This window comes from Neodiprion pinetum, chromosome 2 (genome assembly GCF_021155775.2).
Source record: "Neodiprion pinetum isolate iyNeoPine1 chromosome 2, iyNeoPine1.2, whole genome shotgun sequence".
NCBI lineage: Eukaryota > Metazoa > Arthropoda > Insecta > Hymenoptera > Diprionidae > Neodiprion > Neodiprion pinetum.
The window spans coordinates 29,937,087-29,962,992 of record NC_060233.1 but is presented as its reverse complement, the minus strand read 5'-3'; the positions used below and the strand labels follow the sequence as shown (position 1 = coordinate 29,962,992).

At 40.5% G+C, this 25,906-nt stretch overlaps 2 protein-coding genes across 3 annotated transcripts; both read left to right on the top strand.

Moving 5' to 3' along the window:
• Nucleotides 1-15,095: 15,095 nt before the first annotated feature.
• Nucleotides 15,096-21,106, top strand: crc (bZIP transcription factor crc). The gene is made up of 3 exons (XM_069133823.1): nucleotides 15,096-15,255; nucleotides 15,794-16,153; nucleotides 19,623-21,106. Exons 2-3 carry the CDS (start codon nucleotides 15,889-15,891, stop codon nucleotides 20,477-20,479), a joined length of 1,122 nt encoding a protein of 373 aa, XP_068989924.1. The 5' UTR covers nucleotides 15,096-15,255; nucleotides 15,794-15,888; the 3' UTR covers nucleotides 20,480-21,106.
• Nucleotides 21,107-22,425: 1,319 nt separating this feature from the next.
• On the top strand, nucleotides 22,426-25,811 carry LOC124213405 (uncharacterized). Of its 2 annotated transcripts, XR_006881874.1 has the most exons (5): nucleotides 22,426-22,697; nucleotides 23,312-23,540; nucleotides 23,709-23,987; nucleotides 24,509-25,065; nucleotides 25,145-25,811. XR_006881874.1 is itself a non-coding variant. In XM_046614735.1 (4 exons), the coding sequence occupies exons 2-4, from the start codon at nucleotides 23,329-23,331 to the stop codon at nucleotides 24,771-24,773; spliced, it is 756 nt and encodes a 251-aa protein (XP_046470691.1). In that variant the 5' UTR covers nucleotides 22,426-22,697; nucleotides 23,312-23,328; the 3' UTR covers nucleotides 24,774-25,811. The 2 variants fall into 2 exon arrangements, 1 of the variants encoding a protein (XP_046470691.1); XM_046614735.1 differs by having other exon boundaries at nucleotides 24,509-25,811.
• Nucleotides 25,812-25,906: the final 95 nt, after the last annotated feature.

The window sequence follows — 25,906 nt, the reverse complement described above, 5'->3', positions numbered from 1 at the left end:
GAGGAGAAATAAAATTCCCTCGTTAACGGTTGAACATTTCCGAATTTGTATCGCGCCTCGTTGTTTTTAGATTCAACATTCGTTACGTATTATGGGGTACCATGTTATATTTTCATGTTACAGGGAGGATAACAATAAGTTGTTTTATGCAGGTATCCCGTCGCACCTATGCTCGCGAATAATAAGATACCTCCCTTCCTCGGCGATGTACTTATAATTAATATTTAATTCGGTTCCTTTTCGGCATATACATAGGTAATAGGTATGTATATCGCTTCGCGAATCGCGTCCGCCCGATACTTCGGCACGTTTTTGACCCTTCGTTGCGCGGGCGTAGTCGAAAATTCAGGGACGAGAGTCAGGTTCTCATAACACAATTGATTGTGTTTTTCTTTTTCTCCTTTTTTTTCCACTCTTTTCCGCTTGAACGACCGTTCGACGGTATGGTCTGACGGTCATATTCATTGCTAAAAAGTACCGAAATTGTACTAAATAATATTATCTCAACCCGACAAATAAATGGTATCAACCTTACGTATGGAAGGGAAGCTGGAGAAAGAAATCGGGGAATTTCAAATCTGCGTATTCACGGCCTTGCACTGTATGCGCTGTTCCGTGAATTTCGTATTATCAGCTTCACTTTCGAATTCTAAAAGTTTTGAAAAATCGAAGGGTCTGTTTTATTTATTTTTTTTATATCAAACGAGTTCAACATATCGCACACGTCCATTCCTGTTCACACATTTCCCAGACGTATACGCGCACACAGCGCCCAATGGAGGGTTAAATTCCTGTTACCACGCAGCCCGGAGAAGATATACCTACTCACCGCACGTGTATAACCCACTGTGTAGGTACAGCGGGGTGCGGTGCGGTGGGTACACGTTACGTATTATGTACAAGGGGATGCCTCGTTCTCGCTCGACCCTCGTTTGACAGATTTTATCTAAACTCCGAACCACTAAAGTCTCAATCATCCGTAGAAATGCATCCATCGGTGCCCCGTGCACGTCTCGGAAGACTGATGAGTCGCCGCTCCGCAGCTATTCTCGATATAAAAATAACGTCGACGCGCGTAAAACCATGGCAGGAAGAGTTGAAAAGTCGGGAGAATTGAGATGAAATTATCGGTATACGCTACGGAAGCGATGTGATCCTCCGACTGCCACCCTTCTCTCATCGCGCATAAAATAGACGCGTATACCGCGTAGCTCGGTGCGGAATTCCCGCTTTTAATCTGATCAATGCTTCTTCCCCTGCACAGGTGAGTCGGCCGGGCTCCGAGCAACATTCGGTGGTTCCGATCATTAGCCGGACGTAAAAACCAGTTGATCATAGCCGCGTTGCTTGCGGAGAGAGCGCCGCGGCCGTGGCGGATAGTTTCTACAACGTCGTACAAAGCGCGAGGGGCTCTCACTCGTTATATTATATCCGTTGTCAACGATGACCAGGCGAAGCTTCGTAACGTGGTTCGTTACGTTTCGTCCGATACGGGGCTGGGCGAAGGTGGTTGGGTATAATAATTATGTCTGTATCTCGGTTTGTCGAATCGACAGGTGAGAGAAAGCCGGTGCCTCCGACGCTGAACGAAACAGGTAATCACGGTCGGTAAGATAGGTGTCCGATTGAATTACAGCTCGATATTTCGTCGATTAGGTTATAGCACGTGGTGTGTGACCAGGCGACAAAAATCATGATGTTGTGCATTTACGCGGGTCGAAATAGCCTTGCGTGCCTTGGGTTGCTGACCCCTGATTCCAGCCTGCATATATACGTGTATATATACGTACACGTAAACTATATATAAGACGGGTTACACCGGGGGTAGGGCGAGGGTGCAACGCGGGCAGACGTCCTATTGTCGATCTCGAGAGTCTAACTTCGGCCCGACGTCCTGCGACAATTTTTACCCGGCCGAGAGCGACGAAACTCCGACTTCCAACCAACTGTTAGCGCGCCAGCGATTACCGCGGGCCTGTTACACGATCGGGAATTAACCCGTCATCGAATTTCATCAGATTAGAAATAATTGTCTCGGTAGAAGACCAAAGACGAGGAGACACGAGACACCGCGGCTTGCAATTTTCCACCGCCAAAAACTGCAATGCTCAACCTACGACTCACACGTGCGGCACACGCGATGAGTCAAATTTGCTGCCTGTGCACGCGGTGATCAGCCATCGCCGCGTAAGAATTTCCTGCCGCAGGATCGGAAGCTAAGAGCCGTGGTAAATCTCGTCCGTGAGTTTGCAGCGGCCTGTGTTCTAGATTTGCGAAGGCAGGTTATAAGTGGGACCTTCATAAATTTCCGTTACTCGCGCTCTGTACGCGCAAATGCCACACCCCTGCACGCGGCGTGCTTACTTGTACGAAATCACACCATCCGACCTTAGTCAGATTTTTTTTCCCATATTCTATGTATACCGTATATATTAATAATAATATATATAATAATATATGTTATTTTACGCGCTGTAACGATTGCCGTATCGGAAGTTTCGTTCACTTTATATAGCTCCGGAGCGTTTCTCTTGTGCGGCTTCTCATTCTTCAATTAGCCAACCTTGCCGAGGGCACGAATTTAAGCACGGCGTTTTCTGCCTCGCTCAACACCGACGTGACTGCACGGTCGCGCTTTTATACACGGAGGCAAGAAGAGCTGTGAAAATTTTTATGATCAAAGTCCAAACATTTTCTCAATCATTTCGACGTGTTATATACAGGTACGGTATATACGACGTGGGTATACCAAGTACGTGTGCTGCAGGTACAGGCTGCTGCCGCAGTTCGGACAGCGTTACTCTGTGAACTAGAATGTAGTGGTACACATATAATACCAGCAGCGTGTACCCGGTTGGGTGTCGGCAAGTAATTTCCTAGATATAATTTTGCTTTTTCATCCAAGAGATGGAGGTCAGCCAGTGTATCTCATTCTATGCGCTCAATGACGCGGTCGCTGATACCGATTAAACCGCGTGCAGGTAATCAGAGAACGTTGTTACATACTCTACGTATGTGCGTGCATACGTATAACATATAGCGAGCGCGGGTGCGTGAGATACGAAAAATGATTGACTGGCAGGTAGGCAATGACGTAGAGGTCGTTAATAATATAATTTCGTTCATCTATAGTCTTGTTCGGTATGTATTTATTCTCTCTTCTCTCATCTCGCGCGGCGCGTCGCTTCGCGTCGTCCTCCTTCCTCGCAGAGCTTTTCTTCTTGCGTCTTTTAATTTATTTTCTCCTCTCTTCGCTGTTTCTTTCTTCCCTCTCCTCGGGTCCGAACTAGGGCGACATTTCGAGTATGTACGCGGGGCTATAAACGCAGGAGGAACCTGCCCCACGGATCACGGAGGGATGCGTATTATTTTTGACGCCGGTTAAACCGAGCCGTAGAGTCGAGAGGACATCGAAGCGGACGATAAACTCGGCTGCTGGTGCAGCCTACGCGTCCGCACCGGCTCTGCGTGTCGAAGAAATATATCGTATACAAACGCGTGCATATATACGTACATACGTATATACATATACACGCACACGCGTCTCTATAGGTATATATACGTATGCATATCGCCTCGTGGAGTCTCCGCGTTGCATACGGCCGATGTGCAGCGGTGTTAAAACCTCGCGCGTGGCGGAGAAGTTGTACTCAGAGGGACTATTTTTATCTGTTGGAAGCAATGCAATATCTGGTTGCGTCCCGAGTCCCGGGTCCCGAGTCCCGCTTGTCCCACTTGTCCCGCTTGTCCCGCTTGTCCCGAGACCGCGACTCTCGCAACGGGCAGCGTGTCCCTCGACGGCGAACGTGCGATGGTAGCTAGTGCACAGGCGTGGTTCCTTGCCCTCTCTTGCGTATTTATATCTAATGAGTAACGAGTGAATGCACTGCTCTGCGGCTTTGCCGGCTTGCTTCTCCTGGCTCTTCGAGACATTAAAACTGATTCCTCCCCCTCCCGCCGACGTCTCCTGCTCCACCCCCCGTCCCTCCTCCCACCCCTCTCATCCTTTCTACGGCTTTTCTTCGGGCTCGATCTCTTTCGCTCTATTTATCTGTCCCTTTCTCTTTCCCTACTTCCCCGCAACGTAGCCACTCGTTTCCCCCAATTTTTTTTCTCCACTTTCATCTCTCTCTCTCTCTCTCTCTCTCTCTCTCTCTCTCTCTCTAACGCGCGCGCACGCAAGCAAACGCGTCTCTGCTCACCCGCCCCGCCCCTCCCGTTCGCCTCATCCTCACCCTTGTCCCTTAAAAAGTTATCCGGTTGCCGGCAGCTACGAAGTATAATAATTTAAAAATTCATCAACTGTCTAATCCTCTCTCTCTCTCTCTCTCTCTCTCTCTCTCTCTCTCTCTCTCTCTCTCTCTCTTTCTACGAACACACACAAGCAGTATATACATATATATATATTATATATATATATATATATATATATATATATATATATTATATAGGTATCGCGAAGTAGAAATTATCGTGAATTCTCTGCCTTCTCTCCCCTTGCCGTCGTGATTCCGGCGAAGATTAGAATCCTTTTTTTCATGCTGATCCAGAAATGGGTTGAGATACTGCTCGATCGTATCTATGATTTAAATTTTTCTAAAAAATTTTCAACGGTCAGCCTGTCGTTGACCGCCGTAGGAAACTTGCTATGATAGTCCGGTCATCTTTTATGATCGTCTCATTGTCCTCAAGATTTACTATTCGTATCTTTAATCGAGCGCCACTTTCCAACGTTCCACGCGCAAAGTAGTTCCTATAAACAATCAAACAAAAACGTATAAACCACATTGTTTTTTATACGTCTTAATATATGTATATAGATTTAGGTATAGTGTAATACTTATACAGGATTGATTTCGAGTAACAGGCTTGCGAATAAAATTCATCCAGTAAATTCAAACGCAAAATTAAGAGAACAGCGTTGGTAATGGCACATGCTAAGAGAGCAATATATTCCTCGGTGTGATAACCTCAGTTGGCTCCCTAAACTCTCAGCATGTAGATTTTACACGTATACATGCATATATTGACGTATTAATATACTCGTATATTCACGCCGGCGCTGCGGAGAGGTCAGAGGTTATCTATGATAAAAAAGTAGCTACTACACTATTTATTGTTAAATAAGAATCTTCTTGTACAACACGGCGCAACCGAACGTATAACATATCTTTTCGCTTTGTCTTCCGAAGTGAATTTATTTGAAATTTTTATGTACATGTTGCAATATTTATTTACCTGCTGGTCTGACGATAGGCAAATATGTATATACGTACAATATTCACACTGTACGATTGTGATGCTTCTGAAACAACCCAAGTGCTTTTGCACTGTTGGAGGTATTCCCATTTTCGCCTGTAACCAACGACCCCATCAACGACACTAATCTGCCGATCTAAGCTCGGACAAGTTTTAGACAAACGCAGTAAATGCTTCGAGACCGCGATAACGTATCTTTCAAGTAAATAAATGTATCGCTTATCCCTACCTACTTACTCTGATGTGAAAATAAAAAATTCGATAGAAAAGGTGTGGTTTGATTTGTAATAAATTTGTCCACATCAAAGACAATTTTTTTCTTGATTCGATGAGATTTTTTCTCGGTCCAACGATGTAATCATAGCTACAATAAGTTATTCTGAACTGAATAATTTAGGATTTTCGATGGAAGTCAGCCGAACGTCGTCCTAGGACAAGATAGCTTGAATGAATACGAAAAGAATTAAGTCGATTAGAAAGGAAAACTGCTTTAATCAGTCTGCAGATCTGCGTGTTAATAATTTTTTGATTTAAACAGAAAATTCAACGTAGTAAATGAAAAATGTGTAATCTATAAAAATGATAGAAAATTCGTTGCTATTACTTGATTTATTAAAAAGGGGCAAATTGCGATTGGCGAAATCTTGGACCCAGATATGCGGCGATTATTGCGTATTGTCCAACGATCAGATGAAGGAAACTGGTTGACGGACGTGTTTATATACATTCTATTATGTGTTTAATGTATCGTTGTATATACGGTAACGAGGAGGTCTATACGCATAAGCATTATTGTTTGCAATGGGATTGGTGTTGAGGTAATTACACAACGCCCACCTGCCCCACGAGTGCGGGTTTGAGAGGTGTTAGAAATGTGTGTGTAAAGCCTTGTTCATTCAGGACCTTAAGCATGCGCGTTGTAAGTAGAAAACTGTTCACCTCGCAATCCGACGTCTGTTTCATACGGCTATTAAAAGCACTTTGCACGGCAAGGTCAACAAACTTATCCTCGATAAAAACAAATGGAAAACAAGAACGTTTGAAATTGTTGTAACGCTGGCAACTCCGGCCCCATACTCGTGAGCATAAGTCTGACTCGTTCGGGAATTTCTGCCTTGATACAATAAAGGATAGATGCAAGTAGTCGAGCACCCTGCCCACTGTATTCACATCTCACGTACCCTAAACTTATACATATATACACTTATGAGCACAGTGCCTCCTATGTCGCGTTCAGTAGAGATAATCGAACTCGAATGACGACTGTATATAGGTATATGATCATCTTATGTTATAACTCATCACGTTTGTAACGATCAAGAATATAGGAATTAGCGAATAAAAATATAGTTTCGCCTTATTGGTATGCTGAAAACACGTCTTTCCTTTATGCTTTTAATTCGAATTCATTCTTGATTACGTGTTAAAATTTTTTATAACATATAGAATGCTCGAGGCATCTTGCACAATCGTTATATTCGAAATGACATGTTACACTGATACTTGTTCACGTTGTTGGATAATCAAGTGATTTAAGGAGGCAAAACAGAAAAAAAAAGTTAAATTTTTCAAGCGCGGTGAGAGAGATAACAGCATAAATTGCATGCGATCGTGTAGCTTGACAAAAGAGTAGCTGCAGCTTACGCTTTATGTTACACATTTCTTTTTATACAATATGTATATGCATTCGTTATCTCAGTCGAGTGCAACGAAACCACATTATATGCCCACAATACGTGTACAAGGAGTGAAATCAGATGTGTAGTACTCGTATTTGCGTGTGCATAAGTAACGGTGAGAATTTTCAGCTCGAGCATAATAATGATTGATTCATAGAATTTAATATGATACGTTTATTAACGTACTAATTATGTATAAATGAAAGAGGACCAAGGATTCGCTAATTTTTGCTCTTCCGAAGATCAAGTTTTGTAAAATTTTAGTACAACTCTCGATCGACATCTTTTATTTTTCTTTCTTCTCTGCCATGTATTGTATAAATCCGTATATGAATCAACTGTACTTTTCAAAAAAATTTCCTACAATTAAGGTTTCAACTGTTTTCTTTTCACATTAAAATGAATATTCATCCAATAATCTTTGGACTGGCAAGTTGAAACTTGCAAAGCTTATATAAATAGAGCTTCGAAAAGCAGTCGGTTTGCGGCGGTTGCATACATTGTACGTCGAATGAAAAAAGTGGCTCTACACTGCGAAGGAGTTTACACGACCTCGTGCTGCACAGATGAGTCTGACCCCCTGATAAATTAACTTTGCACCATTTTGTACATTGAGACGTGTTCTATATTTGTGTTACTCGCTTAATACATATATAGGTATACCGTACACACTATCCGTGCCCGTATACCCATACCCTGCAACACCATACCGAAACTTTTACCCTATTAAACAAGTTTGTGGACTCGGAACTTCCTCTATGTACATATGTATGTGTATATATCTATATTAGACTGACTGCGCCCTATGCCTATACACCTGTTGCGTCTGCCTAGTTCAGATATAACCGACATTTCCGATGGTTACTCTGACCGTGTATATTGCAGGGTCTGTGGTGGGGGATAAGGGCGCTAATGAATTGCACGCAATTCTGTCGGTTTCTATTCGTTACCACTGCATACCAACTAACAAGGGAATAGGGATCGAATAATGGTTCGACTTCCACTCGGCGACTTCGTATTAATGGTGACGTAGATCAGGAGGAGCGGTCCGAACCACAATTTACGACGCTCTTCCGTGGAATCAGGGTTTTTATACCTCCAACGGCGGCGCAATCGGTCTGAATTTTTACCAAAATACATCAAATCTCACCGCTTGACGTGGCTTATCGTCCCTTGCACGCGCCCTCATCCCGGATCAACTGTCTGCGTATTAAATGCAAGAATTTATAGTACCGATTCAATCGCAGAGCGCGCAATAGTGTTCGTCTATTGGGTATATCGTATGGCTACATCCTTCGCACGGAAGGTTCTCGGTTAATTTGAAATTCTCGATATCGTGCGGCTAACAGTTAGCAGCGGATCCAACGTTCGCAGGGTGCGTTCCGAAATTAGCTGGCAGTGCTAAAAACTCCCTAGGATAGAGGCAGAACGAGTCACAAGCGCGGGAGCGCAAGAGAGATAAAAGATTGTTGACAGCACTGGCAGCTAATTTCGGAACGCACCCTTAGACGCGAGTTTAAATTTTGATATGACGTCACTTTCTGTCGCGGAGGGTGCAACTAAACGTGACGGTCAAACTGCATTTAACTCCATCCCGCAATGAAGCGAGTTTTACAATTAGCTGCAGTCGCGGGCGCCTGTTTGTATGCAACACAACGCGCGCTCTCAATTCATCAACTTTTTTCACCGAACATACCTCTGGATAGATACGATCTGAAATTAATGGTAGCCCGATCTCTTATTTCCTTTCCTCTCGATCCTTTCGAACGTTGCAGGCTATTGTGGGCCCGTATGTTCTGCCTGTAATCGATGTATATGAATATACCGCTCGTCTTGATCTCATCTTATTGCAATAGCACCGTCGAGGTGGGGATCAGTGATCACGTTACTTGTACATACACAGATTCGTTAATCTTTGAACATATATATGTATATGTAATACATACCTGTGCGTACAGACGCGCGTATGTGGGTATGCGTAAAATTATAAGTGCCGCTATGTCGCCGGATAACTGTACTTGTTCGTAAATCTGCTTGTTAGTTTATTTTCTCACTGCAATCGACCTTGCCCATCTTTAACGTATCCAGCAATATACTGGCCTAACTTATAGATACACGTATTATTACCCATACCGATGCAACGTACAACTTTATCCTCTCGGTGAGTAGGTTTTGTCCAGTAGATATAGTCTCGGTGAGAGTACCTATAGGTACTGTATATACCTACTCTATACAGCCGCTTATACCGTTATGTATGTTACACTTATTATTACAATATCGTAAGGATGCCCTGCGATCATCTTTGCAGGTCATACGAGTGTCGCACTGAATTGATTTTTCAGCCCTTCGCGTGTACGAAGAAACTTGCTGAAAAACATTGGATCAGAAAAAAATCAGCGTTTTTAATTCCAACACACGTTTCATACGCCCACATCGTTGATTACAAATATCCAATTCGAACTAAATAAAGTTCGACGGGGACAATCCTGAGGCCTGCTACAGAACTGCCGAACTGGTCATATTTGTATTATACGTGTTATACTTCCCCATACGTGCACACATTTACTCATTTCAAAACAATCTCATTGGATTCTATAAAATTCTAAAACGAAAGTGGAAGCGTGTAATTTTGCGCCCTGATTCTCGGAGACCAGACAAACTAATGAAGATGTGCGCTATCCGATACTATAGTTCACACCCTTTGCGTAATTTTCGATTTCAAAATAGCATCTATATCTAAATACTTGGAATAACTCCTACGTATATTTATGTACCTTGCGCCGATCTCGATGAAATATGATAACATGATATTTATTTAGCCTTACGCAGTCATGTTTCTGAATTCGAACGGTGTGTTTCAGAGTTTCGCTGAAACTGTTTAAGTATAGTTTTTCAATAAAATATTGAAAGTTTCCTGAAAAAGTACAAAAATAAAACAAAAACTTACTTTCGACGTGTCAAAATGTCAATAATATCGGCAGGATGCACTGAACCCACCCCATGAATTGTGCGGTGTTGCAACTGTGTTCCTGCAATCTTTTAATTCTGCAGTTTCTTTCGCACTTAAATCTGCAGCCGTAAGCAGAGCGTAAAATTTATACCTGTATAGCTGCATATAAACCGCATAAATATGATAATTTACGTAAATAACAAGCTTTTTGCAATTTGAAAAATCTCTACCGTACTGCGGGGCACAGCGTAGAGGCTTAATACGTTTCCTCGTTAGAGCGTGCAGGTGAAAAAGTATCGAGTCAGAAAAAAATCAAACAAAGAAAGTAAAAACGTAGTATAAAAAAGTTATATGAAAACGTGGAAAAGAAAAATTAATTATTCAAGAGCTTCGTAAAAATTTGCGAAATATTTTCGCAGATAAAGGTTCTCGTTCGGGGCTGGGAGGGTTTTTTGCGAAAGGTGCGGGATGGCGAGCGTCGGGCGTCGTATAGATGGAGGTGGAGGTGGAGGTGGCGGCGGAGGGAGGCGGCGGAGGCGGAGGTGGGTGCTGGGTGCTGGGTGTTGGGTGCTGGGTGCATTACGACGTGGGCAGGGCATGGGCTAGCTCGCGGGGAAGCCGAGGTCTAGGGGATGGGATGGGATGGGATGGGACACGGGGGTATGATGCAAGGTGCACGCGGGGGATGGGTAGATGCCCCAGTAAAAATCGATCGCACCCCCACTCTTTTCCTACTTTTTCCCCTGTGGAGGTCTCTCGCAGAGCTACGCGAGGGTGAAGTAAGGGGCGCCCTCGCGTGTGTGGGTGTGGTGTGGGGGTGCGTGTCCTGGCTGCCGTCCGCGTGTGTGGAGACCGGAGACGGCGTCGGAGTGTGGTGAGTGGCAACGCCGCCTTCGGCGTCGCGGCGCTCCTGTCGCCCGCTGCAACGATGAAAAATTACCCAGTAGCTGCAGCGAGCGGTTTTTCCGAGCTCTACGTCGTCTAGTGCGGAGTTTGCCAGGCTGACAGACAGCTGCAGCGGAGCCCTGATATATCGACCAGGGGGCCGGGGGACCACCCAGCCAGCCACCCGACACACTATTTTCTACACACCACATCCAAGATGGTTAACTTTTCAACTCGTCCGCTCTCTCCGTCTCGCTCACTCTCTCGCAGAGCTCGCGGTAACGAGGCTATCGCGCACTGAACTTGATTACCCGTACGCGTATCCTCACCTACATCAATCCGCAGGACGCGTTCGCCCCGAATATCAACCGCACCTCCGACTCCAGATTACGAACATGCGTTACATTCCCACTTCCCGATACACGTCTCAACATGGCTTCCGTGACTGACCATTCGGTGCACACTTATCACGCGCATTTCCCTTGCCCTTTGAGCCGGACCTTATTTTCAACAATCCAATTCATCAAGCAGGAGTAAAAAAGTAGAAATGTCGATTGACGGAAGGACCGGAATATCGATTTTCATAGACGCGAAAATCTGTTTCATTAAATCTTTAACTGTCGAAAGTCAAAGTATAGAAAATTGTAAATACAGAAAATCGAAATACGGAATGACAAAACATAGAAAGAACAAAACATAGAACTGTATACGATTCCATATTATTGAGAGGAATTCTGACGATTCTACCGATAGACGTTCCATGTTCTGACCTTTCTATTCTGTTACTTCTCCTTACTTCAGCTTTTAACATTTCTAAATTCCATAAACGAAGTTTTTACTTCTTTAAGAATTTGATATTGTGGCCCTGTGATTTTTTATTCTTTTTATATTTTCACCCCCACCCGATCCAACCACAGAATCTAAGTATAAGATTCGTCTTGATCGATTCACGTACTCGAATCTTGGGAGTGAGCAATTTTCTACATTCTCGAATCAAACGATTACATTGATCTACAACCAAAAAATTGCACATTTTTTTTACGCTGTTTCTTATAGATTTTCAATCACTGGAACCGGGAAAAATGCTCAAAACATTCCATCACGTCAGGTTTTTTTAAATGCGTGTTTGTAGTTTCATTTATAGTGAAACTCCCGTTTGACTCGAAATCTGGTATCCTATTCTTGATGCTAAAAATCCTATGCAAAAGTGATTTCTTATTTCCATTTAATATGCATTAGAGTGAGAACCAAGAATAAATACAAACAGGGAAACAGAGAATCGAAAGCGGAAGCGTGTTCGGAGAAGAATCAAAGAGAAGAAGAAAAGGTTTCATAGGCAAAAAGAACGAATACGGAATGTTAAGTACATTTCACGAAGAAATTGTTTGTTTAATTTTATAAGAAACATTGTTTAATTTATTGCAATGATATGGTGGTTTTTTCATTATTGTTATGCTTTATTAATGCAAGCGTCTCTATTTTGCAAAAATACTGTACGTGATGGAGGGAAATGGAAGTCATTTTTGGATTCAGCACACTCGTACAAAACATACTATTTACCAACAACGTCACATGCAGATGAAGAAAAAAATTCTTTCGCAGATCTGTGTTATCAAGTTTAAAATTTCCTAGAGCATAATCTATTTTTACCCCTCTAATTTTGGATACAATTAATTTAGGAATTTACCATCGTGAATACCCGTAAAGGAGAATTTTCAAATTATACACGTATATGCAACAGCTCCATCAACTTTGTAAATTTACAATCTTGAACCGCCCAAACTGTTTTTCTTGAATATGCAGACAATTTGTTTGCAGGCTTCAATTGAAGTATAAGTTTATGTCAAGCAATATACTAGCACTTCAACTCAATTGGTAGTACCTACTTAAATTTGCAGCTCGATTTGCAGACATTGGTCGGGGTCGCTTATATTTGGGAGCAAGTATCTTTCTAAAAAAAAATTATTTCTAACACTTTTTATTTATAAAGGAACTCTTGGATATGCAGCTTGATGAATGAAAAAAGCCGTAATATCTTCCAACGTTTCGGCGTTGATTACACCTAACATTTTTTTATGTCTACGCCAAAAATACGCGTTTTATTGAATACTTTGCTTTGAGCAAAAAGTTCAAAGTAATATGTTTATTGAAAATTGCTACTGGAATTTTAGAAATTCAATGAAAAAGATGAGAAATTACAAAATTCTTTAGCGATAATTAAACATACTCAAGTCCTAAACAGAATTTAAGAAGAGTCGTCGTACGGTAGGATTTCGCAAATGATCATTAGTTAGGACTTTTCCTCGACATCTGAGGTATTGCACGAAAAATGATTAAGTATTGCATACAGGAGAAAACGAATATTTTGTACTTTCAAAAAAAAAACATGTTTTGATGTCCCAGCTAGCAAGTCAGAATTATAGATCTTTATAGTAGTACCTTAAAAATAAATTAGAATTCTAAACGAGGCGGCTAGATAATGACTGAATATCAAGCAGATTTTTAAAACAATTCACTCGGAGATTTTCATAGCTTCTCACAGGGAATCGAAGATTTCAAAGTAATCCAACAATTTAATGACGTAAAATCGAACCTTTCACGAGCGTGCTTAAAGGTATCCAAATTTGATAGATGTATCGAAGACTTTACGGTTTTTCACAGAAATATGAAACAATACCGCACGTTAAAAAAATCTTCATTGATTTAACAATTAAAATATCAACACCCGTAACCAGAGTGTCTTGCGTACTGATTGTTAATCTACTGACAATGCACACGAATTTGAAAGGGCGACCAATTTTCGCTGTACAAATGGGTCTGTCATCAATATGTATGGAAAAGAATTCACTTGACTCCTCCGCGCAAGCGAAAGTCACATTTCCCTCCAACTATAACTTCACTGCTATGCAGTAATTTACGATCCTGACGGTTTAATTCGTACAGGCTTCCGTTAAAGCGAATGGTTTTTCTTGTATTCTTTGTAAATGAAACAAAGCGATGTAAGCTTTTTTTCAATATCGGCCATGACTTCAAGAGATCTAACTAGTTTGTTCCGGTATTTTTTAAAAATTGGTTCCTTAATTATACTAATTACTCAAAGCAATATAGCATTCGGGATATATGTCTTCTCCAAAGTTCCTCAGCGCTCGTTGATCCGCAAATCGTTACAATCAATCGAGACTGAATTAAGTTCGGTTCAAAATTGTCAAATAATTCGCACCTCTGCAAGAACCTGCCGAATATTCCGCCGAGGCGCGGTGCAGTTGGCACTTGCGTCGAAGCTGATGGGTTTCGCATTTCCCAGGGCAAACATGTAATAAAGTCTCATTGCCATTGTGGCTGTGAAATCGTCATCGATCATGACTATAGTAGGAACAAAGAAAGTCCACGCTAGTAGTAGATTGGAATGAAACTTGTAGCGTTGAAAACTGAACAGAATATCCGAAATCTCGCGGAAATATCGAGGTGATCTTTAACAATCTATTACAGCTAGGATCTCACATCCTTGTGCATACCGTAATTCATACTATACGCACTGATTTTGTCAGCAGTCTTGCTCCTTGCGCACCTGTGGGGTTCATCCTTGATACGCGTACAGCCCGCGTGGTAATGGATTCGAACTACCTTGAGTATAATTCAACGGTTGTACGTATACGTGAGGCATAAGCGGGTGTTCTGTTTGCAAAGGAGCGGCTGTGTGGTAATATTTACATTCCGCGCCGGTGTTGGAAGGTTACGAGCTACGGGATTCCAAACTGAATCCGCGTAGTTAATCTTCGTTCAATGTCAAATTTATACTCTGATCGACGAATTAGCGCGCTGCGTTGATAGTTGCGTGCACATTATCTCGTCCTTGTTTATCTTTTGATAGCATAAAAGCTGTGCGACGTCAGTCGATTATAGCGAACAACGTCGATCAAGCGTCCAGGCATCATAGCCATAGAAGTTTGTTTTACCTCCAGTAAGCACACGAGCTAGTCGACTTCATTTTTTATTCATCCACGCATGTAACGATCTATTTATAGTTGTGAAGTAAAGTGAATGGTCGAAACTGCGAGACAATCATCATAAATCCGATAAGAAACAACTTGTGATCGTGTACTCGTTCGTTTCATTCTATCCGTGGCTCCCCAAATATTTCGGTGAAAGTCCAAGTTGAAAATAAGCGTTTGAATTTACCCACAGCTTGGCGCGCAGCGTCCGGTAGTATGAATTTTGTGAATATAGTCCCTTGTTCCGACATCTGTCGACCGAATAGCGAACTCAATTCCATGGTAACCATCCGTCCGAATAGGAGTCGACTCTGTATACCATGAAATTCATTGACTCAACGTTCGTAGAAATCAGTCATTCTCCATCCATGAAACCAGAAAAGAAGACATCGTTATTATTGGCTCTATTAAAAAAGGGGTGAAGATGAGTTTCTAGTCGGTAAACGACTTTGCACACGCAAGTGTGCCATCACATCATAATAACCATGGGGTAAGTTGCTATATTTTTCATTCTGTTTATTTGATCTGCTTTATAACATCAGCGATACAGATGCTCACATCAAACGGTACTTGAGAAAGAACCGCCATGCCCTCCATTTGGTGAACGTTACCTCAGATTGCGAAATCGCACGCTTTCCATGCTACAAATTCAAGTATTACCCAATTTTGAAATCCTGGTTGATAAACTCTTGGAGCTAATTAAGCATTTTAGTTTGGAGAACACTTCAGTTTAGTAATAAAACGAATCATCGATTCGTTTATTCCATCTCATCTGTTATTGCATTGAATATATCCAATTCGGTTTGACACCTGTGATGAAAATTATTTGGATTAGATTGAGTGTTCTCTTGATGTGAGTAAAAGTATCACCGTGGCCAAATGACTCAAATTGGTTTTCTCCAAATCTGCATGATGAGGGCGTGGTGAACAGATGAACGAAATCATTTTGCGAGTGACTGTCAATCTAGATTTGAACGAACGTTTAGAGAAACTTACAAGCTGAATTAACACGCATTTATTATTTACAGGGCCGACATGGCGTTCAACAAAAGCGACGTCGCTAAGACGACTCAAATTCCTTATAATAATCCAAGCATATCTTTTGATCGGATAAATACCAACAATGTCTACCGATCAATATCAGAAAATCTGGGTATTGAAGGCGGAGCCCTCATCACCGGCTTCACCCAATTCCCGTGCTTCGCCCATTGAAACTTCTACCTCTGACATTTTCAATGATTGGCTGAGCTTTGATAGCATTGAAAATCTCAGCAACAATGGGGAAGAGGTCATGTACGAGGAAGAGGCGGAAAAGGCGGACGAGAAAACATCACGAGCGCAAGTGGCTACTAAACTCTTAGAACAACTGGAAGAATTTATCAAAGAAGGTAATTGGTGGAAGATAACGAAAGATATCTTTGATTATTTTTACAACTGTATAAAAACTTTCACTGCCTTTTTTTTTCATTTTGCCTACGTTGCATTTCATCAATCAAATGACGCTATGCTTATTCAAACCAGACACTTTAATTTGATAGTAAATAAATTTCAACCATGTTGAGTATAAGTAAACAATCCGACAACCAATATCCATCACTAGGTATCCAATCAATACACATAATATGTTTAAGTGCAGCACAAATATTTGAAATCTGCGCAGACAGTATTGCGCCATTCCCTTCATACAGCATGGCAAGAAGTAAGGAGAAATGATATTTCTAATTCATATTGTATTTCTTCTAATGATGAAATGGGAATCTCTTGCCGTAGCATTTATTACTATGGCTTTAATTCAATCAGCGTTCTTTGTCAAAACTATCTCTAATTTTACTTTACAGCTCTGAATCATTTATATGACATGAGGTTAATTTTTTTTTTTTCGCACATCACCTATATGATTTCAATTTGACTGAAAAATAAAAATATGGGAAAAAACAAAATTGGGAAAAGTGGAGAGTGGAACAAACTGGTTAGCCTTTATATAGCCAGCTTGGCAGAAGTGAGGGCAAGAGGCTGAAGGAAGGGGAGATGGAGGCAATAAAGAAACGGGAGGGGGGAAAGTTCACAGATAAGTATGCGAGTCTCCTGTGTAGAGGCCACATGATACACGTCCCACTCCTCTTTGCCTCAGTGACTTTGTGTAAGCCTGGTGTGGTGTGTCTATTGGTTTCTCCAGCAGCATAACTTACACCCGATATTCAATATTGTGAACGCAGTTCTTCAACATACGGCACTTTTTGCACAGTTATTCATTTACCCCACACAACTTTTACCACCATATTTCGATCCAAAAACATAGTGTTTGTCCATGTTCAGAGACATAGTGCTTGTCCTGATAATGTGCTAGTAAAACAACGTGTAATACTTTACGCAAAATACGAGATACATGTTCAACAGGAATTTGTGCCAAAGTTATGTTTGACTCTGTTTGAATATCTACTAGAAGGCGAGTGTTGAACGTTGTTTGACCCTACATTGATCTGGATTTGGTGATACTGGCAGTTTTAAAAGGAAAATCAGACATAGGCTCTGCCTCTCGATGTTGGCGCATGCTAATGTTATACAATAGCATGCAGTTCACGTACCATTACACGTGGAACAGGGAAATCATCGTCAACTCTCAGAAATTAGTCAAAAGACGCTGAATTGTTGCTGCTGGCATACAGATTCTATTACGACCATCAAATAGTGTAATTGCCTCCTTCCATCCCTCACGACACAAGACAATCTCAATAAAGAATTTAAGTCTCAACCCTGTTGCCATATTACCTGCTTGTCATCTTTCTGAATCTCCAGGAACAACGAACCCTTTCAAATTATGGCTACTTTGTACTTCCGTGGTATGTTTCGTATTATATTTGTACTAAATGTTTAAGACAAACAGTGATTATATACACATTCATTGCATATAAACGTCTCATTTTTACCATTGTACAGTTATATTTACCATCAGATAGACTACTAAGGAATTCTTGGTAGTCTCGATTATTCTGTTGATCCTGCGATAGACTAAATGTTTTGCGTAAACGTGAGATTTTATTATGTTCCGATTAACAATTTTGTAAGCTGTAATATAAGTGATTTGAACGAGCTGTCCTTCACATTTACCTACTTGACTTCCTTGACCCATTCATTATTCTCACACATCACAACACATTGTCACATTATCTATCGTAATAGTAAAGATATAATTATTTTATTTATGCATCAGCAAAATCTTTTTGAATTCCTATATATACCAATGTCCACTTTTTATACTAATAATTTTATAGATCAATTTCCATATGGTCTCGAAATACCTTTTTTATTATATCGTTCTAAGTACTGTTTTGGCTGTAAATACTTCCTTATCTGACCTCTCATGCCCCCGTTATTAAAGTTGAGATTATTTCCCTGGTTAATCAGTATGAAAAGCAATATGAAGCAAAGTTTCATTTGAAAGTAGGTCAGGGACTTGGCGGTTGTCGTAGACATTTTTTTTGTATTCCCTCTAACTCGGAATCTATGGTCACTGTTTACGAGCTCTTAGCAAAATCAACAAAATGTTGGTTGTTCGGAAATCTGATGAGTTTAGGTTAAATATTATCTGACTTTGTAACAAATAAATTAATCTCTATCTCTATGAATGGAGTTCGTCCAGTCAAATACCAATTCATAATAGAAAGTACATCCTACTTGAAATATATATCTAACGTGTTATTTATTGAACAACAAACCTTACCCAGTAGCTGTTGTCAAATTCTAATATCTTGTACTTCACATTTTCTGAATATGACTATCATTGCTATTCTCTTCGCACTGATGCACTTGCTCTACTCTTCATATATTTGCAATACAATGATCAAATAAACAAACTGCTATGAAAAACACTTTGTATATCTTCTTCCTGTTGTCCATACAACCTACAACCAAATTGATGGCAGCTACTTGTATTTGTTTTAATAATATTACTGTCTGCAGAAAATATCCTCACATATTTACAATGTGAATGGAATATTTTCTACGACTAAAATAGTAGCAAATCTATTCACCTATCAGTTTAATACATAGGTATATTTAATTCTAACTGGTTATGCTGTTTAGAATTCTTAAGTTTTTCTAAAAATATGAACAAGTTTCTAGCTACTTGTTATTCAGTGTCCCTGGAATGCCATATATATGTATATTTCTTTACTGTAAACGTTAACACATTCAAACCAGGGAAAGGTACCCTTCAGATGGATAAATAGATGGATAGAAATATAGAGATAGATTGATGGACAGATGGGTGGCCCATAGTATTAGGTGTGCATCAAAACATGCACATACACAGCACACATTCAAACTTACGTGAAAGTAGTGAAATTATGTTAATAGGAATGAATTAAATACAAGAATAAGATACTGCTATAAATTGAACAAAATGGTCAACACCTTGAAAATTCATGTAGAATTGCCAAAAAAAAAAAACTTATCACATTTCTCTTATGGTTGAATCATCTCTGACAGAAAAAAGAGGCTTGTCACTAAACTGGAAATAATTGATATGGAGATGATCAATTTTTTTCTAAAGGATGTAGTATTTTATTTATTATTTGGACCTTATATTATATCAATGGGATTCTGTGGATAATTCTTTTTAGAGGTACAGTGATCTCTATCATGTTATTCTTTCATTTGCAACACTGCAGTTTTATTCGTCAGACGGTCATTTGAAATCCCTATTGTTGTACTTGAGGCTTTGCGATATTTATTACCGTCCATTTTTCTTTTCACATACAATGACACCATCGCCCATTGCCGTGCGAATATCTACAGCATGAAAATATATATTTACATCCATTTGTATTTATGGGATATTATATTTTCTCACCACAGAACCCTCTGCTGACTGGCTTGAAGAGAAAACTGATCTACCAATATTCGAAGAACTATCACCTTTGGACTATGGGATCAGCCAGCCCATCCTACCATCAGGTACAATAAAGTTGCAAACGCAGTTGCAGCAACAAGAAACAACTCGGACCCTACTACAGGAATTTGAAAGTGTACTGGGTGATGTAGAGGCCTGTTACCAAGCTCCTGTCACGGCATTGACTCCACCACAGTCACCTCCTGCTAAATTCTACAACACAACAAATTCCAAAATACTGATATCTCTATCACCAACTTTTCAAACTCAGGGCGTTTCTGTGGTCAAACCCGAGGACCAATTTCAAGAAATTCCATCCTTACCCATTGTCGCCCCATTGTCGCAATGGGGTGCTGAGAACATCTCTCTTGAACCACTGGGGGACGTCGCAAGCGAATTGGCAGCAGTCGACGAAATAGTTCGCTCATGTGCCAAGAATATATCATCATCAAGTCTATCCACTAGCTCTGACACGAGTTGTGTATCTTTTGAGGAGGATTCCAATGATGATCCATTGTGGACACCCGAAGCTACACCTTCTACCACGTCAACACATGTTGTGTCGAAGAATCGTTATCGCAAACCTTACTCCCGTCCACCGTCAGATGATAGAAAGGTCCGCAAAAAAGAGCAGAATAAGAACGCAGCAACTCGTTACAGGCAGAAGAAAAAGCAAGAAATAAAAGAGATCGTGGGGGAGGTACAGGAGCTGACTAATTACAATGAGAAACTGCAGGGCCAAGTTGGTGATCTTCAGCGGGAGATTCGTTGCCTCAAGGGGCTGATGAGGGACCTATTCAAAGCCAAGGGACTTATGAAATAATTTCTTCGATCACTCTTGTATACGATCGTTGCTTTTACACACACACACACACACACACACACACACACACACACACACACACACACATGTATATATACATATATGTATATATATATATATATATTATACTAGTAGTTGGTACTTAACAACCTTATTCCTTATTTTACGCGGTACCTAGTTTCGGCATCGCGTATTTGTAACTAACACTCATTCAAATACTCGTACGTTATCACAAATGTATAATTATGCATGTTATATACCTAAAGAGAGCGAACGGCCACTTGCTGCTTCCTCATCGGTCGACTTGACCATAAGTGGGTTGCCTTGGATTATATTAGATATCCTAAACTTTATGTACGTCGTCAGATTGTTCAATATCCGAAAAAAAAATCGTAAAAAGGTAGATTGTAGGAGGAGAGCAGCCCTATGAAGCTCACCTGAGTGGAACTCTGCTGTCTCCCGATACGATCGTCTTTTTTATTTATTTATTAATTTTTTTAACAAACAAATTTTAGCATGAATCTCAACTTGATGCATGTCCGTTGTTCAAGTAGAGATTGTCAAAATATTATTTTCATATATTATAGACATGTCTGTATACCGGAAGAATAAATAATTTTACCGATACTTGAAACTTGTCCATGACTTTCACTTCAACCGACGCGGTTACGTAACATTGTCCGAATTCGAGTTAGTGGATTTCGACGATCTTTTACGCATGAACATGATCACGTTTCGGGAATACCACTGAAAATCGCGACTATGGTGACCAGTCAGTTATGACTTGTTGAACAAATGAACGCAATGTTGACTAACAAGGAAAAGTATTCCGTTCGTATGTTTTTCTATCAGCTCTAGAGATCTAGAGAAAAGATCGTTAGCCTTATCCCTCTTTATTGACTAAATTTTTTTTCTCTGTCTATCCTTTTTCCGATCCGCTGAGTTGGCACGGTAAACGCCCTAAGACGTTAGCATGTGACTAATGTAAGTATTTTGTAATCACGGCAGAGTGACAAAGGTCACAGAACAAGAAACAAAGACTTGTGTAGCTTAGAATGGACTTCATTCTTGCAAACTGATCCCGAAGTATCATTGATACGGTGTCGTGAGTTTTCTCTTGCGTGTACATAATGCACACGTCGAGTGATTTGGGTACCAAGTGATCGAAATGAAATAAAATCTTGTAAGTTGCGCATTAATCTCGCATGATATTTATCCAAAATTGAGCAAATAAAGCCTGTACTTGATTAAAAGTAGTGCACTATAATAGTAGGTAAATTCGACGGTAATGGTTAGATGATTAAATCTTTCTCGCCAATATATATGCTTATTACTACGCCTCTTTATCGCAGACGGTTTAATGAGCTTCTGCGGTAGAATGCATTTTTGACCTCTTTACCAGCTCTGCGTCGATTTAGTTGAAAAGAAAGCGTATAGCTAGCGGCGTTGGCGGCGCGGAGCGTTGCGTGCAAAAATCTGAAAACGTCTTCTTCCTCCACCAGACGTTTACCCGGGAGTTCCTCTCTGCTACTCTACACCAAGTTTAATAAACAACTGGGCGTGACTTATACGTTGTGCAAATGTAAATTATTATGCTCAGCACTTGCACAATATAGAAAGAGAAACCTGTATTCAGCGGTTGCCGTATTCAACATATTAGTTTACTCCACAGCAACTTGTAATAGTACGTATACGTGCGATCTGGTTGTTTGATTGTTTTCCTCATTCATATGTTATAACGATACACCAATTATATCGAATGTATCCGCTGCATCGACGACTGTATATCGTCATCGATATTTCGAGCACTTGTGTCGTTGCGCGAACGCGATCGGATGTGTGCACGTATGATGCGTGTGTGCGCGCTGTTGGATCGGCAAAAACGTATTATATTCCTCGGTCTCCCTCCTGCTCGAGCCACCTCCGCGGAGGGGGCTTACCTCCTCGTCGTTCAGCGAGAGGCACGGTAAACAGGACTTGACCGAGTCCTCTGAGTTTCCACTCCGCAGTCTACGGTCTACACCTTTCGCCTTTACTACAGGTAGATTATACAGCCGAGTCGTAACAGAACTGCGAAGAACACGTCATCGTGGATCTACTACCATTTCATGAATTTGGTGGAATTTCAAATTTGTCGACTGATATACCGGAGGAGAATCTGAGCGCGCATGGTATAGTGTGGCTACGTACTCCATCGAATAATATCAGTCGTGACAAGGTGCGTTTTTTGACCGTCGTAATAAAATACACTATCAGAAGTTGTGGGTGACGGTTGCAAACGATTTCACGAATACCCGAATATTTTTTGCAATTTGTATTTTTAATTCAATCAGCTGGTAGAACCACACGCATCTCAGCATTAAGGTTTTTCGAAAGATCTTCGAATAGGTTTCTGCCCATCAAAACTAAAATCATCTTAACAACGTCTGTTATTAGTCATTCAATTTGCATTCGTGAAGAAAATGAAATCGCCAGTAGTAGTTATTTGGACCCAAGGCCATCATCACTTTCCTTTAAATTCACCATGAATTATCACCTGTAGCACTTACATGGGTACTGAGTCTCACCAATTTTGCATACTTATACCGTACTTTGTGTACACAATGTAGCATTTCGACCCACCTAGCGCCTACATATTTCTAGGCCATCGAGACAGTCGTAAAAGGCTCGAATCGCATCATCGTGTGCATATATACAGCAAAAATCGCGTAGGTGTGTCCGAACACATTCTCCTTACGTTTGTAAGATCGCAAGTCGTATAACTGTGTTGAAAAGATACACCGATCGTCGTTGAAGATTATTTGACGGGTATACAACGTAATTCTGTTACAGAAGTAAGATTGTCCACGATGTCATCCGAAAGAATTGTAGGCGATAATCACGACCGGAGATCACGGAGTGCGCAAAATGATCGGAGCTCCGTTGCTTCGGGACCTTTGCCGTATTCCCTGAACCGATTGAACAAAAACACTCCACGAAGTGCCTCCCATGGTAGTCTGTATGACAACAATTCAGATATTTACGTAACAAGTGCCGCCTACAAAGCACCCTCCGAGATAAGGTGATGTTTTAACAAATGCATTCAATTAACATTTAATTTACGATATGCTCATATAATGCTAGTCAAGCAAAGGTTCCGTAAGCTTCGCTTCTCCTGTTGATCTGATGAAGTAATTGTTCTGCCAAACTTGGTTGGTGCCATGGAAAAATGAAAGCGTAACATCCACAGTCAAGGGTCGCGGTACAGTTTAGCGCCCAGTGCAAAGGTTGGTCACGAGGTACCTAGTAGCTACGGATATCCTCCATCTGGGAGATCCGGAATATCCACAACCAAAACACGCACCTCGCGAAAAGGAGGCTTAGTCATGGAAACCATGTCCGCACCAAATCCCTTCTGCCCCAATACCAAAGGCATCTGTTGCCTGATGTTGCTTTTAAACCTTGGTCTGATTCTCGTTACTCTGGGTTTCGTAATTGTGCTTCAATTCTTCGAGCCGTTATTCGTATGGTAAGTATCGATGTTTTAACCGTACGAATGTCACCATATGTTGTGAAGTTATTATGTTGACTTCAGTATCGTATTTACGTCAGTTCAAGGCAAAACGACAAAAACGAATATTTAAATAGCAGAATATAGTTGTCTTGTTTTATAAGCTGGCGTTTTAACGCAATTTGAATTGACGGGATACATTAATTTTACTTCAATTTTCGTGTGTAAACACCTTTGTAGACATGCGTTAATTCTTAGATGTCATCGTTGCGATAACGAATCATGAATTTCTTTATATGTGCGTACAGAAACACAATGTGAAAAATTTCTTTGACAGCTGATATAGTAAATATTTGTTGTAGTAGACCCCTGGACCTACACGGCAGGTTCAATATATTAGTCAATGTGAGGTATAAAGTCACCTCGAACGGACTGGGTCCACTTCATCAAATATTCACGGTGTACAATTCCTTAGAATGTTATATGTATTTGGTCATTTTTACTGTGTATACCATGTAACGAATGTATTTTATATACAGGATTCTCGGGATAGTTTTCTTAGTCTTTGGATTTCTCACACTCCTTGGTAGCCTACTCTACTGTGTTCATGTCTTTCGAGATGCAAGGCATCCAAAGGATATTAACCAAGAGGACTTGTACTGGTCGTGGCACTGGCAAAGGCGGATTAATTCGCCTCCAGAGATACACTATAGGGCAGACGATAAATATCAGGATGACGAATACAGTGATAGATTAAGCAAATATTCCGGAAAAATGTCTGACAAGCACAGTCAACGGTATTGAAGAAAAGAATCACATACATATACTGAAGATCGACGCATCGTCAGAAAAAACGTTAAAACATAAAGGAAAAGGCTAAAAGTAAATGAGAAAAAAACGATGATGATAGAAAGAGCAATCAGCTGGATTGTGTAAAGACGTTAAAAATGTAAATAACAAATTTACTGACAAAAGCAAATTGTGTTCATGACTAAATATTGGTCATTATCTAACCGTAAAAGGCATGTGTTACAATAAATCGTATAACAGCTGAGTCACAACATACGCCGATGTAATAATCAAAATCGAAAGGAAGGTAACTCGTCTTATAGAGCAACATGAAAACTTTAAGTCTCATTATTTGCAGTATTAAAATTTTTTTCTGCTCATTCCAGATTGCATCCAACCCTGGAAATATTTTCAGCGATACGAGACTTTTAACTCATTATGTAAAGTCGCTTATATCCAATCAGGACAACCGCGGCAAGTTTATGTTATTTGAGAAATACACATAACTGTATTAGATATAATAATATATATTTTGTTCTAACATTTTTTTAACACGTTTATTTAAAACACCGTTTTACTTGGCAAAGCCAGGATTGTTATGGATAATTGTTCTTCTCGTCAGCTGTACGTGTAAGTGAACGTAATTGACCGAGTAGCAAGTAAGATATTGCAATTACTTGAACAAAAACTGATTTGATTGAGCTCCTCACAAAAACGATGAGAGTGACGAAAATTTCGTTTGGGAACAATTTAATACAAACGCCAAGCCGATGGGAGGATGAATCCATTACATAATATTATATTCTTTTTCGCGTGATACAATTACTTATGGGCAGCTGTGCACGTACGTACATGTGTAGATACATAGGTTGTAATATATAATAATATGATCAGTTCACGAATAATCTCGACTCAAGTTATATAGGTACAATAAGCAGATTATTTATAATTTCGTTATCTAGTTTGTTGTTTGATCTTTTTTACTCTTTCACTACGCTGTGTGTACTTATGAACCTCTGATCGTGAACAATATAAATGACTGTATCAACTGTGCATACGCATATTGTTTCCACTTTCCTTTTCATTTGGTATTTTTAAGCTCGCAGAAATACGTGCATAATATGAACTGAAATAAACAGAGCGTTTGT

Excerpts from the sequence above, each read along its gene's own strand:
- LOC124213405 (XM_046614735.1), top strand. The coding sequence starts at position 23,329 with ATGTCATCCGAAAGAATTGTAGGCGATAATCACGACCGGAGATCACGG. Across the intron at positions 23,541-23,708 it reads AAAGCACCCTCCGAGATAAG|TCAAGGGTCGCGGTACAGTT; the intron begins GTGATGTTTTAA and ends TAACATCCACAG. Across the intron at positions 23,988-24,508 it reads TTCGAGCCGTTATTCGTATG|GATTCTCGGGATAGTTTTCT; the intron begins GTAAGTATCGAT and ends TTTTATATACAG.
- crc (XM_069133823.1), top strand. The coding sequence starts at position 15,889 with ATGTCTACCGATCAATATCAGAAAATCTGGGTATTGAAGGCGGAGCCC. Across the intron at positions 16,154-19,622 it reads GGAAGAATTTATCAAAGAAG|AACCCTCTGCTGACTGGCTT; the intron begins GTAATTGGTGGA and ends TTCTCACCACAG.